The sequence below is a fragment of the Oncorhynchus tshawytscha genome, linkage group LG19 (genome assembly GCF_018296145.1).
Source record: "Oncorhynchus tshawytscha isolate Ot180627B linkage group LG19, Otsh_v2.0, whole genome shotgun sequence".
Lineage (NCBI taxonomy): Eukaryota > Metazoa > Chordata > Actinopteri > Salmoniformes > Salmonidae > Oncorhynchus > Oncorhynchus tshawytscha.
In genome coordinates this window covers 5,433,338-5,448,611 of record NC_056447.1, presented here as the reverse complement: position 1 = coordinate 5,448,611, position 15,274 = coordinate 5,433,338, and the positions used below count along the sequence as shown (strand labels likewise).

At 41.9% G+C, this 15,274-nt stretch overlaps 2 protein-coding genes across 3 annotated transcripts; both read right to left on the bottom strand.

Moving 5' to 3' along the window:
* Positions 1-1,731: 1,731 nt before the first annotated feature.
* On the bottom strand, positions 1,732-6,517 carry LOC112232998 (apoptosis-enhancing nuclease). Of its 2 annotated transcripts, none has more exons than XM_024400346.1 (4): positions 5,456-6,517; positions 4,374-5,132; positions 3,899-4,099; positions 1,732-2,719 (listed from the first exon to the last, which is right to left on the bottom strand). In XM_024400346.1, exons 2-4 carry the CDS (start codon positions 5,118-5,120, stop codon positions 2,519-2,521), a joined length of 1,149 nt encoding a protein of 382 aa, XP_024256114.1. In that variant the 5' UTR covers positions 5,121-5,132; positions 5,456-6,517; the 3' UTR covers positions 1,732-2,518. The 2 variants fall into 2 exon arrangements, with proteins under 2 accessions (XP_024256114.1, XP_024256113.1); XM_024400345.1 differs by having other exon boundaries at positions 5,481-6,517.
* Positions 6,518-6,710: 193 nt separating this feature from the next.
* LOC112232997 (protein disulfide-isomerase A3) lies at positions 6,711-15,240 on the bottom strand. Its single transcript, XM_024400344.1, has 13 exons — positions 14,939-15,240; positions 13,818-13,896; positions 13,509-13,626; positions 13,283-13,390; positions 13,018-13,147; positions 11,720-11,836; positions 11,295-11,420; positions 10,844-11,026; positions 8,067-8,175; positions 7,680-7,808; positions 7,510-7,589; positions 7,321-7,378; positions 6,711-7,187 (listed from the first exon to the last, which is right to left on the bottom strand). The coding sequence occupies exons 1-13, from the start codon at positions 15,070-15,072 to the stop codon at positions 7,083-7,085; spliced, it is 1,476 nt and encodes a 491-aa protein (XP_024256112.1). The 5' UTR covers positions 15,073-15,240; the 3' UTR covers positions 6,711-7,082.
* Between the last annotated feature and the right edge of the window lie 34 nt (positions 15,241-15,274).

The window sequence follows — 15,274 nt, the reverse complement described above, 5'->3', positions numbered from 1 at the left end:
TTTGGACACTGATTGTGGACCATTTTTATATTTTTTACACCTAGGCAAGTCAGTTAAGAACACATTCTTATTTTCAGTGACGGACTAGGAACAGTGGGTTTAACTGCCTTGTTCAGGGGCAGAACGACAGATTTTTACCTTGTCAGCTCGGGGATTCGATCTTGCAACCTTCCGGTTACTAGTCCAACTTCCGGTTACTAGTCCAACGCTCTAACCCCGTTTTACATTGCACTCCACAAGGAGACTGTGTGGCAGGCTGACTACCTGTTACGCGAGTGCAGCAAGAAGCCAAGGTTAATTGCTAGCAAGCATTAAACTTATCTTTTTAAAAACAATCAATCTTAACATAATCACTAGTTAACTACACATGGTTGTTGATATTACTAGTTTATCTAGCGTGTCCTGCGTTGCATATAATCGATGCGGTGCCTGTTAATTTCTCATCGAATCACAGCCTACTTCGCCAAACGGGTGATGATTTAACAAGCGCATTCGCGAAAAAAAGCACTGTCGTTGCACGAATGTACATAACCATAAACATCAATGCCTTTCTTTAAAATCAATACACAAGTATATATTTTAAAACTTGCATATTTAGTTAATATTGCCTGCTAACATTAATTTATTTTAACTAGGGAAATTGTGTCACTTCTCTTGCGTTCCGTGCAAGGAGTATATGCAGCAGTTTGGGCCGCCTGGCTCGTTGCAAACTGTGTGAAGACCATTTATTCCTAACAAATATCTAAATTAATTTGCCAGAATTGTACATAATTATGACATAACATTGAAGGTTGTACAATGTAACAGCAAATGTAGACTTAGGGATGCCACCCGTTAGATAAAATACGGTTACGTATTTCACTGAAAGAATAAATGTTGTTTTCGAAATGATACATTTCCGGATTTGACCATATTAATGACCTACGGCTCGTTTTTCTGTGTTATGTTATAATGAAGTCTATGATTTGATATTTGATAGAGCAGGCTGACTGAGCGGCGGTAGGCAGCAGCAGGCTCGTACACATTCATTCAAACAGCACTTTCGTGCGTTTGCCAGCAGCTCTTCAAGCCTATCAACTCCCGAGATTAGGCTTGGTGTAACCGATGTGAAATGGCTAGCTAATCGCGTTTCAATCGGTGACGTCACTCGCTCTGAGCCCTTGAAGTAGTTGTTCCCCTAGCTCTGCAAGGGCTGCGGCTTTTGTGGAGCGATGGGTAACGATGCTTCGAGGTTGGCTGTCGTCGATGTGTTCCTGGGGCGAGGAGAGGGACGGGAGCTATACTGTTACACTGGCAATACTAAAGTGCCTATAAGAACATCCAATAGTCAAAGGTATATTAAATACAAATGGTATAGAGAAATAGTCCTAATAACTACAACCTAAAACTTCTTACCTGGGAATATTGAAGACTCGTGTTAAAAGGAACCACCAGCTTTCATATATTCTCATGTTCTGAGCAAGGAACTTAGACGTTAGCTTTTTTACATGGCACATATAGCACTTTTACTTTCTTCTCCAACACTGTTTTTGCATTATTTAAACCAAATTGAACATGTTTCATTATTTGATGTATTAAGTTAAAATAAGTGTTCATTGTTCATTCAGTATTGTTGTAATTGTCATTACAAATAAATAAAACCGACTGATTAATCGGTATCGGCTTTTTTTTTGGTCCTCCAATAATCAGTATTAAAAATAATCGTCCGACCTCTAGTTAAGACAGTAAACATTTTCGTAAATTATTTTATTCCAATATATTGATATCCAATTAGGGCACAGGCACAGCAGGGTCTTCAAAGAACAGCAGCATAAAACATCAAGTTGGCAGTATGGTTCACTATTAGGTGACTGAAGGGGCAAAGGACCACTCACCGGGAGATACTGGTGTAATTTCATGCAAGAAAGCTTAAAATGGTGAGTTAAAGGAATACTTCAGGATTTTGCCGCAGACGCCCATTACCTACTTCCAGAGTTCGATGAACCCATGGATAATAAAATTGTGTGTGTCCAGTATGAAGGAAGTTAACATTGGTTTGCAAAACTACCTTTTAACTGGTGTTATAACAAGGGCCGCTAGCAGATACCCATAGACTTCCAGGCATTGTTGTAATTATCCAAGTAGTAAATTAAGCATGTGTTTCGTATCCGATTACCACTTTATCTACATGTTACGTCAAACATGCTCTACATACACAAAAGACATATGGATGCAATGCATTCAAATAAATCCTGTGTCATTGCATTTGTTCCAAGATTGCCATTCTTGACATTGAGTGACTGGATGTGTTGACCTTATCCCCTGTGGAAACTGTGGCTCCCACCATGAATGTGTGCAACAGCAGCTAATCAGATTCATTTAATATCACCTCTTTTTCCACAAACTTCAGTTAATAGCCAGTCAGAAGAGCAGCTTGATATTGACTGAACCATACTGCCATGCTTGCCAAACTTGGATCATTTGACTTAAAACCCCATGGCCTACATCTACCCCATCAACCCTCCTATACAGGCTTCTCTCAATGGCCATCATCGGTCAAGTCCTCTGGCCAGTACTGGTCCTGCATGTAGTGGTTTAAGGTAGCGGGGTCTGGGAGAATGCCTGTGCCTCGGTCCGTCATTCTCTCTCGCATGTCCTGTTCCCACTCCCCCTCCACGAGTTTATACAGGTCCAAGGAAGCCAGAGCATCCTCCACTGAACTGTGGCCCCTCCTTCCAACCTGTCAGGGACAAGACAAAGACCACGTGACATCAGACTCAAAATGACAAACGTTAAACGCCAATGACCAACCCAACACAGTCAAGACTATTACCTTCTCTAGGGTAGAGGGCAGCTTTTGGAATTTTGGATGAAAAGCATGCCCAAATTAAACTGCCTTCTACTCGGGCCCAGAAGATAGGATATGCATATAATTAGTCGATTTGGATAGAAAACACTAAAGTTTCCAAAACTGTTAAAATAATGTCTGTGAGTATAACAGAACTGATTTGGCAGGCGAAAACCTGAGAAAAATCCATTCCGGAAGTAGGAATTTGTGTGTGTGTAGTTTTCTATTCAATGCCATTACAGTATCCATTGACTTAGGACTCAAATTGCAGTTCCTATGCCTTCCACTAGAAGTCAAGTCTTTAGAAATGGTTTCAGGCTTGTATTCTGAACAATGAGGGAGTAAGAGCAGTCTGAATGAGTGGACCTGCCGTGTCACAGAGAGAGTAGAGTGCCTTTCTTGTATACCTTTTAATATTGACGACGTTATTGTCCGGTTGAAATATTATAGATCATTTAGGCTAAAAACAACCTGAGGATTGAATATAAACATCGTTTGACATGTTTCTATGAACTTTACAGGTACAATTTGGATTTGTCGTCTGCCTGTTGTGACTGCGTTTGAGCCTGTGGATTACTGAATAAAACGCGAACAAAACAGAGGTTTTCAGATACAAAGACTTTATCGATCAAAGGGAACATTTATTGAATAAATGAATGTCTTCTGAGTGCAAACATGAAGATCAAAAGGTAAGGGATTAATTTTTTCTCTATTTCTGACTTGTGTAACTCTTCTACTTGGCTGGTTACTGTTTGTAATGATTTGTCTGCTGGGCTATGTTCTCAAATAATTGTACGGTATGCTTTCGCCGTAAAGCATTTTTTAAATTTGACACCGTGGTTGGATTCACGAGAAGTTAATCTTTAAACCTGTTTAATAGTTGTATCTTTTCTGAATTTTATTAATGAGTATTTCTGTATTTAAATTTGGCGCTCTGCAATCTCACTGGATGTTGGCCAGGTGGGACCCACATACCCTAGAGAGGTTAAGATATCCATCGATCTTTTCAGATCCCTAACCTCAGACGCTTTTAAAAACATGGTCACCAAACACACCGAGAGGAACGCTCACCTGTATTTTCCTGTTTAGGAGGCTGTTGGCCAGGATCTTGAGTGAGACGCAGCGCTTTGTGGGGAAGCCAGCCAGTCGCCTGAGCAGACGCATACCACTTGTGTCCCTGATCATGTGACCCGGGTGGTTGAAATCCAAGGCCCGGAAGTCGTTGTACAGAGCATGGCCGATCACCACTTTCCCATCCAGTATTCCTAGTATCTGGACCAGAAAAGCAGACATAGTATTGGTGGCCATTATCAACAGGAACACACATACAAGACAAATAGGAATAATCAAAGTATTAAACAAATCATAAATGGCTTCAAATTGCACATCTACTTTCCTTTGAGACCCTGGCTAGGTCCAGTTGGGATTTTTAGCATATAGACTACTGTAATCTTTGGTCCAGAAGTCGCAAAGGAAATAATACTATTAAAAAGGCCAAATAGAACCAGACAATATTGTGATGATTAGGGGTTAGTTCGCTTCTTACCTCTGTCCTAGCCTTGGGGAAGGGCAGAGCGTTCTGTAAATGGTGCCTCTGGATGCCACTCCAACGGGTCCTGTAGTCGGTCACAGCCTGGCACGGACGGATGTACTTATCGTAGAGGACATTGCCATGGTAATCTACCAAGCTGCAGCGTGCCAATTCACTAGTGCGCCCAGCCAGCCCTGTACCAACCATCTCGCAGTCCATTGCCACCACCGTGGTCGGGCACATGGTGAGGCAGGGAGAAGTGCGTCCACTAGCAGGAGGGCTGGCCTCAGACGAGAATCCACTGTCCACCTCCCATAGTTCACTCAGAGCGGCCCCAACCAGCTTTTTGCCTTCTGAAGTCTGCTGGTTGGCTACACGGTTGTCCCCAGAAGCAGCTGGACAACCAGCTATCGGTAAACCCTCTACTGTGGGGGGCAATGGCAGTCCAAATTTAGCAACATGAGTCCATGGGTCTGTGGTTTTTAGAGTGCTATCAACTTCTAGACACGTGTGTCTCGCAGGTAATTTTATATTTTTTACTCTTTGGATAGTGTCCGGCGTTTTATTGTTTTCCTCTATCCTTTTTCTCTTATTGGAGATGTTATTCTTCTTTTGATGCTTCTTCCGTGCTCTGGCGTTCTCCACCGCACTGAGGAACATGGCTTTCCGGGATAAATATCTGTAGTTGTTGATAAGTCCCCAATATTTGCGATGGGTTTTACTTCCAGTTGAAGTGCATGCTTCAGACATCGCTGTTTCCATGTAGTATCACATCTGCAACACACCTTTTAATTTATTTCATTGGCAAAAAAACGAACGAAAAGACTAAATTATACTATAAGTTTAAGTTATGGCACAATAGCTAGAACTAGCTACCACAATCGAGAAAACTAACAAATTCATGACTAAAGAGTAGAAATGATGCCAAAGATAGTGTCTAAATGTTACATCTGTCCGTGCTCCGGACCGCGTGTTACCAACGTGGCAAAATCAAATGAACAATCAAAATGTCGAAAAATAACATAAAAAGGTAATTGCTTAGCTGTATGACATTGACTAACCAAAACATTATGCTAACGAATTAATACATAAATTACCTAAAGCATGAATAGCATACAGTACCTCTGCTGACACGTCCACCCGTCCCGAACACTCAACTGAACAAGCCCAGGCAAGGTTTACTGACTTGTCACTGATTGGCTCGTAAGCAAGTAAGCCCCGCCTTTGGCCTTCGTTCTCAACTCTGATTGGACCATAGTTAAACCAATCCTACCAATCAGAGAAAAATACCAACTCGTGGCCTGATGTGAGTCATTTCACAGAATAACTTCCAGGTTAACAAAATGTGCTGAAAAAAACCCAAAAGATGCTGCCCTCTACTGGAGAGGAAAATCAGTTAATTCCAGCGTTCAAGTCGGATTCACACAGATTGGAACTCAGAGACATAGCAGCAGGAAGTAGGGGTACTGCAGCACCCCCCCCAAAAGAAAATTAATTAATACAAAATATATTTTAGGGCAAAAATATTGTTTCACAATAGTAGTGCACTGGGCCTTTACAAGTCCTGTATTTTTATTTTCCAGGCAAGTAATTTAAGAACAAATTCTTAATGTAAATAACGGCCGAGTTTGCGCAAGTGGGTTAACTGCCTTGTTCAGGTACAGAAGGACAGATTTTTACCTTGTCAGCTCAGGGATTCAATTTAGCAACCATTTGGTTACTGGCCCAACGCTCTAACCTCTAGGCTACCTGCCACCCCAAACTGTATTAGCAGTTCGATATAGCGCTCTGTAGGCAGACCGTTGCCACCTAGGAAATGTGACAAGACCGTCTCATATAGTACTCAATTACCCCTGCTCTTAACCATTCAGGTGCTTAATCTACGAATCAGTGGTCACAGAAGAATTTCACACCTCTGCTCAAAGATCAATGACATTACACAGCAACATCTGCAAAGCACAAACTGTTTTCACAAGAGGAAAATAAACCATTACACTCGACTTAGTGCACACTGGTGTCTTTGGAAATGGCCTCATAATCAAGGCCGGTTTCCTGGAAACAGAATAAGCCTATTCCTGGACTAAAACACCCTTTCAATAGAGTATCTCCATGGAGCATGCTTTTAGGTCAAGGAGTAAGCTATAAAAACACTCCCAATAAAAGTGCAACATTCTATAGAATGGTCCTCTGTGGTTTTGAAGAATATGTTTTAGATCCTAATTACCATAGAATTCCTCAAGGAATTATATATTTTTTCTATTCTACTACTAGGGTCATACACAGCTTAATAATGTTCTATACACCTGACTGAAAACAGATACATTTCTCCATAAATTCAAATAAAAACATGCATTTTGTTTTGTGGGCCTTTTATTCCCAATCCTTCCAAAATGTACAAAAATGTGGTTAAAAATAAAATTACCATAACCACCCCGCTTTCAGAAAAAAACTAAACAATAGATGACTGGAAATTGGTCTCAAACCAAAGTGCATCAGAGGTACAGACCAGGGGAAATAATCTCAATTTCAAAACTGTCCCTCTTTCCATACATTTTAAAATCAGGCAGGCCCTGGCCGCCGCCGCCACCACCACCACCTTCCAGTGTTCCCAGAGCAGCAGGACCCAAGGGAGGGTTCAGTGCATTCTGTAGTTCACTAAAAATTGGAATATAATTTAGTTCCATCAGTGTTTCCCGCCTCGGACTGTTGGCTCCAGTTGAGCTTCTATAGCTCGGTCTGCTTCTTCTTGGACTTCTCTTCTTGAGCCACCAGAGGGTTGGTGGCCTCCCTCTTCAGGTAGGAGATAAAATCACTGACCTCGCGAGCACCCTGAAAAAAAAAAAAACATCAAACCCAGGTAAGCTGCTGCATCAACGTGAGACAAGTGGGAGTACCCTTTCAGTCTTACATGAGCCAGATACTTTAACCCAAGGCGTATATGTTACGTATACTCGGGACGAACCTCATATTTCTTTGGGCTCATTTTCTGTCCAGCTGGAGCAAAGAAGATGGTGGGGAATCTGAAACAGTGGTATGGGATGGGGAAACATGAAGATCAAGGTGTAACACAGACGGGACTTGTTTGACATGTAGGTCCTGTGTGTGTCAAGCACTTTCCAAATAGTTCTGACTTGGAAGACTTATCACTCACCCCCTGACTTCGTATTGAGATGGGACGTCATTGGCTGTGGCGTCCATCTTTGCGATGACAATGTTGGGATCACTGGACAGCTGTGAGGTATGGGAGGGAAAGGGTTAGTCTCACGTGCCAATGTAGAATGGCCATGACATAGTCAAGATTTAAAAATCAGTAGCCCTTACCTTCTCTCCCAGCTCTTTCCACTTGGGCTCCAGGCTCTTGCAGTGGCCGCACCACGGGGCGTAGAACTCAATCAGCACGTCCTTTTCTTCGTTGTTCACAATGGCGTCAAAGTTCTCAGCCACCACAGTCTGGAGAACAGAGGAGGGAAAAAAAAAAAAAAAATTAGCCTTGGTGAGAATGGTTTACACAGACAAACCTTGAGAAAACCCGTGCTTTTTTAAAAAATGGCGTAAACTAGGGGAATCTCTCAAACAGCACAACATAAACCTAGGCCCCCCCCAACACACTGCTCTCATTGGAAATCATTGAGTTGCTGTGTTTCTCCCCCAGGTTTGGGAGCACCCACCCTTAACCACTTGCAATTTCAGTCTCAAGTGCTGACTCACCTTGACGGGGCCGTCATTGTTCTCAGGGCTGGGCTCAGACTTGAGGTAACGCTTCAGCTTGCCGTCAAAGTAGTCCTGCAGGAAACGCTCCAGGGCCTTGCCGTCACGTCTGTGGAAGACCAAGACATTGGACTGAATCAGTAGGGAATAGCACGTGGGGAAATAAAACCCAGACACAGGACGTTTCTACTTCCCCCGAGGTCATCAAGACCCATTAGTGCTTCTATATTGGGTGGAAAGTGTACATGATATCCTTTGCCACAGAGTTTAAATGTCACAAATTTGGCTCCAAAAGCCCCAAGTGCTTTTTAGCATTCTTCAAGGGTCGCTTGAAATGTTAATGGAATTCAATGGCAGGTTGTACTCACCCTCACGTGAAGGTGATGAGTGCGTGTGAATTCCCTAGGTAAATTACAGGTAGCACTTGTATGATCAATAAACTCATAACCACTAAATCATTAACCAGTCTGTCACCCTAGAGCTGGAACGATACAACGAAAAATTACAGACACCCACATCGTCTTCCTCTTACCAAAGCATTTTGGCTTACATTGGTCATTTTGATCCACAACGTTCCTGTAGATTGTTCTAAAAACTATTATTTGGTCAACAGTAATAGCCTATGCATTATGTTGATTCCTGCTATGAAAGTATCTGTTAAGTTCATGTTTTAAGTACCCCTATATTTCTGTTATTACGGGGCTATCACTCTGTCAAGAGTGAGCCTGCACGGAAAGTTTGGTTGTTGATGGACGTAGCCTTGAGTGGAATGGCTACCTTGTAGTGTGTTCATACGGTATAGTAAACTTTGTTAACTCGAAATGACACAACAAGGTTCCAGTTGAACAGTATCTACCTGTCCCCGTCGGCTGCTGACGCTCACTCCCTCGCCCCACTGTGCCTCAAAGACGAGGGAGCGATGCATTTTGAGAACCCCAAGCATACAGTGCCTACAGAAGATATTCACAACCCTTGACTTTTTCCACATGTTGGTGTGTTACAAAGTGAGATTTAAAATGGATTTAGTCGTTTGTCAACGATCAACACAAAATACTCATGGGGGGGATCAAATTGATGTTAAAAAAAAAAAAAATGTATACAATCGATTACATAAATAATCAACCCCATGAATCAATCATGTTAGAATCACCTTTGGCAGCGATTACAGCATTAAGTCTTTCTGGGTTAGTCTCTAAGAGCTTTCCACACCTGGATTGTGCAACATTTGCCCAGTTTTCTTTTCAAAAATCTTCAAGCTCTGTCAAATTAGTTGTTGATCATTGCTAGACAACCATTTTTCAGGTTTTGCTATAGTTTTGACTTAAATCTGCCTGTAAATCTAACTCAGCCACTCAGGAACATTCATGGTCCTCTTGGTAAGCAACTCCAGTGTAGATTTGGCCATGTGTTTTATGTTATTATCCTACTGAAAGGTGAATTCATCTCCCAGTGTCTGGTGGAAAGCAGACCGAACCAGGTTTTCCTCTAGGATTTTGCCTGTGCTTAGCTCCATTTCGTTTATTTTTTTATCCTGAAAAACTCCCCCTTATCGATTACAGGCACACAAACATGATGCAGCCACCACTATGCCGGGAAATATGGAGAGGTACTCAGTAATGTGCTGTAGCAGATGTTCCCCAAACATAACACTCTGCATTCAGGACAAAATTCAGGCTGCAACAACAAAACGTGGAAAAAGTCAAGGGGGTGTGAATACTTTGAAGGCATTGTATGACCGTTGCTCAAAATGCTATTGCGGGAAAAAGACCGAAAAACTACTGTCGTTCTAGTTACAGAGGGGAGTGTAACAGCTTCCCTGAGAGTACATCATACATTTTGGGGCAGCAGGGTAACCTAGTGGTTAGAGCGTTGGCCCGGAAGGTTGCAAGTTCAAACCCCTGAGCTGACAAGGTACAAATCTGTCATTCTGCCCCTGAACAGGCAGTTAACCCACTGTTCCCAGGCCGCCATTGAAAATAAAAATGTGTTCTTATCTGACTTTCCTAGTTAAATAAAAGGTCAAATAAATAAAAACTAAATACATGCCTCACCTCATAATACTGATTTTATGGCGCCACTTTACAGCCGGAGTAGGCTGTAGTGTGGTATGGTTGATGTGCCGCGGAGCACACCGCTCACAGCGAATAGCCCTGCATCAAGTAGCCTAGCCCTAGCCCTAGACAATGTTTTTGTAGGACATTAGCCTACATTTACTGAGTCAGAAATTAATCAGCAATACTATATTTTAGATTTTGCAATCTAGCTAAGTGTTTTGAGTTCCCACTTCCTCAGGTGGTCAATAATACGTCCCTTAGGCCAATGTGCAAAGACGTCAGCAAGTTCTCTGAGGAGTCGAAAAATACATTGATTATTCTGGATCCTATTTTGACAGGTTGCACATAATATCAATGATGCATTTCCTAGATCAAAGAGTTTACTTTCTTTGAATCATAGGCCACCATCTCAGTTGTCTTGGCACTGGGAAGAAAATGTTTTTTTTTTTTTTTTAAATACAAAAATAAATAAAAACTCGAGCCCTGCCGCTTGTAATGTAAAGCAACTGTCAGTTAAATGTTATGGTATTTGTTGTTATCGAGCAAAAGTTACATTTATCGCGATAGAACTTTGTCCATATCTCCCAGCTCTAGCCCCCCCCCCAAAAAAAAACATTGGAATTTATCGCATTTGTGTCTATAACGCCCAGTTCAACGTCACCCTAACCTAAGAGATACCATGTCCGAAGTGCCATTTTGAGTTGCATGGTGAGTGACACTTACGAGAACTCCTCAGCCATGACGTATTTGTCTCCCTTGGCAGTGCGGATGCCAACCACGGGCAGCTCTCCGGAGCTGGCGTCCAGGCCCATCTCAGAGATGTCGTGGCTGAAGCTGTTCTTGCTGGCCACGGCAAAGTTCAGCGTTTTCCCCTGGTCCAGGAAGCTCTTGGCCACCTTCATTACCCTATAGACAGCAAGAGAGAGGGAGCTGGGTTCATACAACAATGCTTTGGAACATTTGTCATGGATCCCAAAGAGTCCACTTGTATGCAAATCTGTTGCAAATCTCCATTGAACATGCTTTTCCCCATCAGTGTCCAGGAAACCAGAATTCAGAGTACACAAAATGAGGTACAAGTTTAGTCTTGGGAACTGACAGCTAGAGAAAATACACTAAGGCACACAAAGGAGGTTCCCTCCTGGGAGTAAGTGTTATTTATTAGGGACCCTACCGGTTCCTCCAGTAGTTGGAGCCTTTGGGGTTCTTCTCATAGTCCACATCATAGTAGGCCACCAGCAGGTCCTTGTCCTTCATTTGGTCCTTATTGTCATCAGTCATGTGGGGGCACATTCCAAAGCTGATGGAGAAAAAAATTAATTATATCAGTGTAAGAGGTACAACTCATTTCATTAATGTCAGCATCCAAAATGCAGGGCCAAAGATGTACAACTTGTTAAAAATGTCACCATCTCATCCATCTCGACTGTGGGATTGAAAAAAAATAAGGGCTGCTCTTCACAGAGAAATTGGACTTAACTGGCCCATGCATCTCCCAAGAATTCATTAAATACGCCAACAACAAAAATCCATTCAAACTGCCTGTGTTTTTTACTGCTGGCAACATGAGGGAGAACATTTTGAGGTGGTAAAACTCACATGTTGTCCTGGACAAACTTCTTGATCATGGCGTTGGTGAACTTGTCCTCACTGAACTTGATACTGCTCTCTTCAAATTTGTTGCTGAGGCGTGCTGGACGGAACAGAATGATTCCCCTGCAATAAACAGAACACAAGCAGTCAGATCGAGAGACACAAGGACACTAAAACATAATCTATGAACTGATACACAAAAACCCAGATTCAAAATTGTTGATATATATATATATATATATATATGGGATACAAGCATCCCAGCTCTGCATATTCTGCTGTGAAGAGACAGAATCATTAGATCATTTGTTTTGTCCATATGTAGCTTGTTTTTGGTCACAGGTTCAGGAATGGCTGAAGAATTGCAACAATTACCTAGAGCCAACTCTGCAAATAGCACCGCTGAGTGATTTGAAAAGTCATAGTCACACATGCTCCGAGCAAAAATGGTTCCATTTAATTTACAATCTGTAGAAACTATGCACCTAGAAAGGTTCAGAACTTTAGTGAATCACAGCTGATTAATATATAGCAAATCATCTGGATGGTATTCAGAGATAGGAGTAATGTAAATGTAAATTGAGGGTAACTGAAGGATGAGACTAAAAGCAAACAAAATAACTAATGTTGTCATGGTCTGAGAATATGAAATATACTTATTCATGTCACTGAGGGAGAGAGGGTAATGTATAACGTTTACATGATATCAGGTATCCAATTGAAATATGGAGTGCAGGGAAGCGATCACGTGGCAGGAATTGATAAGGGGCGAGAGCCATGGATTAGTGATGGGGGAGTGGGATCAGGTCAGGTCACGTTAAGGGAGAAATAAAAAGTGAATGGCCCGTACCACTTAGTGTCCTGCCTAGCAGTAAAGACAATGTTTTTACAGATGTGTAAGTGGACACTCAGCTTAGGAGGAAGGGTTAAATATCAGTGCTTGTGTGAAAAGGTTTGTGTCTAATGCAGCTGTATCGATCCTCTGGGAAGAATACATTTGGTTGAGCTTTCATAGCGTCCATTGAGTTTTTTTACTCTGAGAATTAGAACCTAACAATGTAAAATATGGTGTTTGTAAAATGTATATAGTATGTATGAGCTGGAAGTAGAAGCCTAAGTGTTGTTGTGCATTAGTTTACGCCAACTAGGGGAGGGGTTAGGGAAACATAATAATAACACACAAATATATGGGGAATTGGAAATGAAACAGACAACTATATTGGTAGAAGCCACAATCTGCAATATTAAAGCTGGTCTACCCTCGGGGTAAGTGGAGAAAACACAATGTTAAGAGGAGCACTCACGCTCCCTCCACGCCATGCTTCTGGAGAAGCTCCCCAGAGTTGGTGTGTGCAAAGCGGAAGGACTCTCGGAGGGCACTGGCCGACTTAAGGAACTCTGCTTGGGCTGGGCTTCCACCGTCAGCAAAGAAACCTGGACAGGACAGACACAGGAAATATGCCATACAGTCAAATATGATTGACAACAAAGGAAAAAGTTGAAAAACTTTACTCTGTCATTTAGTTTTGTTTATTTATGAAGAGGTCAACTTCCAAAGGCTAAACCTACCCACAACACTTGCGTCACGGTCTCCGACATACTTTGTAAAATCTGCCTCGGTCTTGAGCTCTATGGAAGATGGGCCAGCCTGCTTCTTTAGATGGCTCACAATCCCATCTGACAGAGAGAGAGACCATTGAAATTCCTGGTCAAAACATGCAATAGGTGACAGGCATTTATTATGCTTTTGTATCTAAGCGTATCAGACTTAACACGGCATGTTAAGTCCAAATACCTGCAGTTCTGGGCCCATCGTAGGCACCGGCATCCTCTCCGTCTTTGAAGATCTTCAGTGTTGGGTAACCGCTAACTCCGTACTTCTGGCACACATTGTTTTGGACCGTGCAGTCGACCTAAAGCACAATGACAGGTGGCCATTACTTAGTGAATGTGACAAAGAGCACAAACTAGGTGACTAACTCAGTTTATAAACCTTGTAGACATGACTGTCTTTACAGGAGTATGGAGATTTCACACATCCGGTTGTAAGCCAAAGGTAACATTTTAATGTACAAACGGTAGGTGCATTAAGTGACTAAAGTACCTTGGCCAATGCGACAATGCCTTTCAGACGTGTTGCTGCCACCTCAAACTCTGGAGCTAGCCGTTTACAATGGCCACACCTAAGGGACACACATGTGAGGTAAACAGAGATCAGTAAAACAAAAGCTTGACCCTTATGTTGCCGTTAATAATCCATTCAGACCTTAGTTTGAAATCTAGAGGATGGGTGGGCTTTAAAAGCAGGTGGAATTTGATACCACCGTGATGGATTAAATGGATGGGTGTAAATTAACGTTTTAATAAACGCAGCCGCAATGTTGAGGAAAAAGGAAATCCACATTATTGCTGGAAAATACAAATCTGTGAATGAAGTTATCAAATATTAACTATCTTGAAAAGGATAGAGGGTTCTGATCACCCGATGAAGTCTTGTTCAAGTTTGACAGCATTGAACTACCTGCTAACTGTTCTGGGGACCAATCAGGAGTAGCCACCCAAACTTCACTGGCCAATCATAAGGTCACAAAAGTGGTATGCCAAGCCCCCACGTTAGGTGATTTTAAACCCATTTTAGCTCGCTTATAGCCTCCAAGTTAAGCTTGAGAGGTAAACAAGTTACATTTGAGGAAACTCATGCTCAACCTGAAACTCTACGAAATAAAATTCAATTTTCTATTATATGAAACATTGTTACATTAGTTACATATTAACTGTGTCCATTCTGAGACACCCAGCTAGCTAGTATAACATATGATATTTGATAAACGAGCAACGCTATGTAGCCAGCAAAGTGCATGTAAGAAATAAGCAGAAATGGGTCACTATGGCCAATTTGACATTCACTTCCTAGCAAATGTTATGAGTTAACCATTAAGTAGGTAACGTTAACGTTAGAAAAGTGTTTGTTTCCTCAACCAGCTAACGTTAATACATATAGTTAGCTAGCAGCTAGCTAACAGTTAGTTGACAGCCAGAGTCAACTATTCAATTCTATAGAGCGTTAACTATTACTATTACTACTATTTTTTGGTGTGTATGTATTCCTCTTGCGCGAGTTACTGGACAGTAGGCCTAGCTAACACAGTGTAATATTCACTGGAGACAAAATTGTAACAGTTTAGCCTCAACATGTAGTTAACTATGCGTTTCTGTAGACCTTACCATGGCGCAAAGAATTCCACTAGAATCATCCCGTGATCTCCAATTTTACTGTCGAAATCATCATCAGAGAATTCAATCACATCACTCGCCCGGGCAGCCCCGGCGAGAACAATGAAAAAAAACAATTTCAACATTGCAAAACGTGCCAAAAGAGGAGCAAATTCAAATGTAAACGCCGTTTTTTGGGGGGAAACCCTCCTAATGTGATAATGTGCTAGGCCCAATGTTGGAGGCACTTGTGGAAAGAGAAAGAGAAAAGGCTATTAGTGGAGATGGTAAGGATGTGAATGACTGCGCTGCTAAACAAAGTGTGGCATCTCACCATTGGATTTTGAA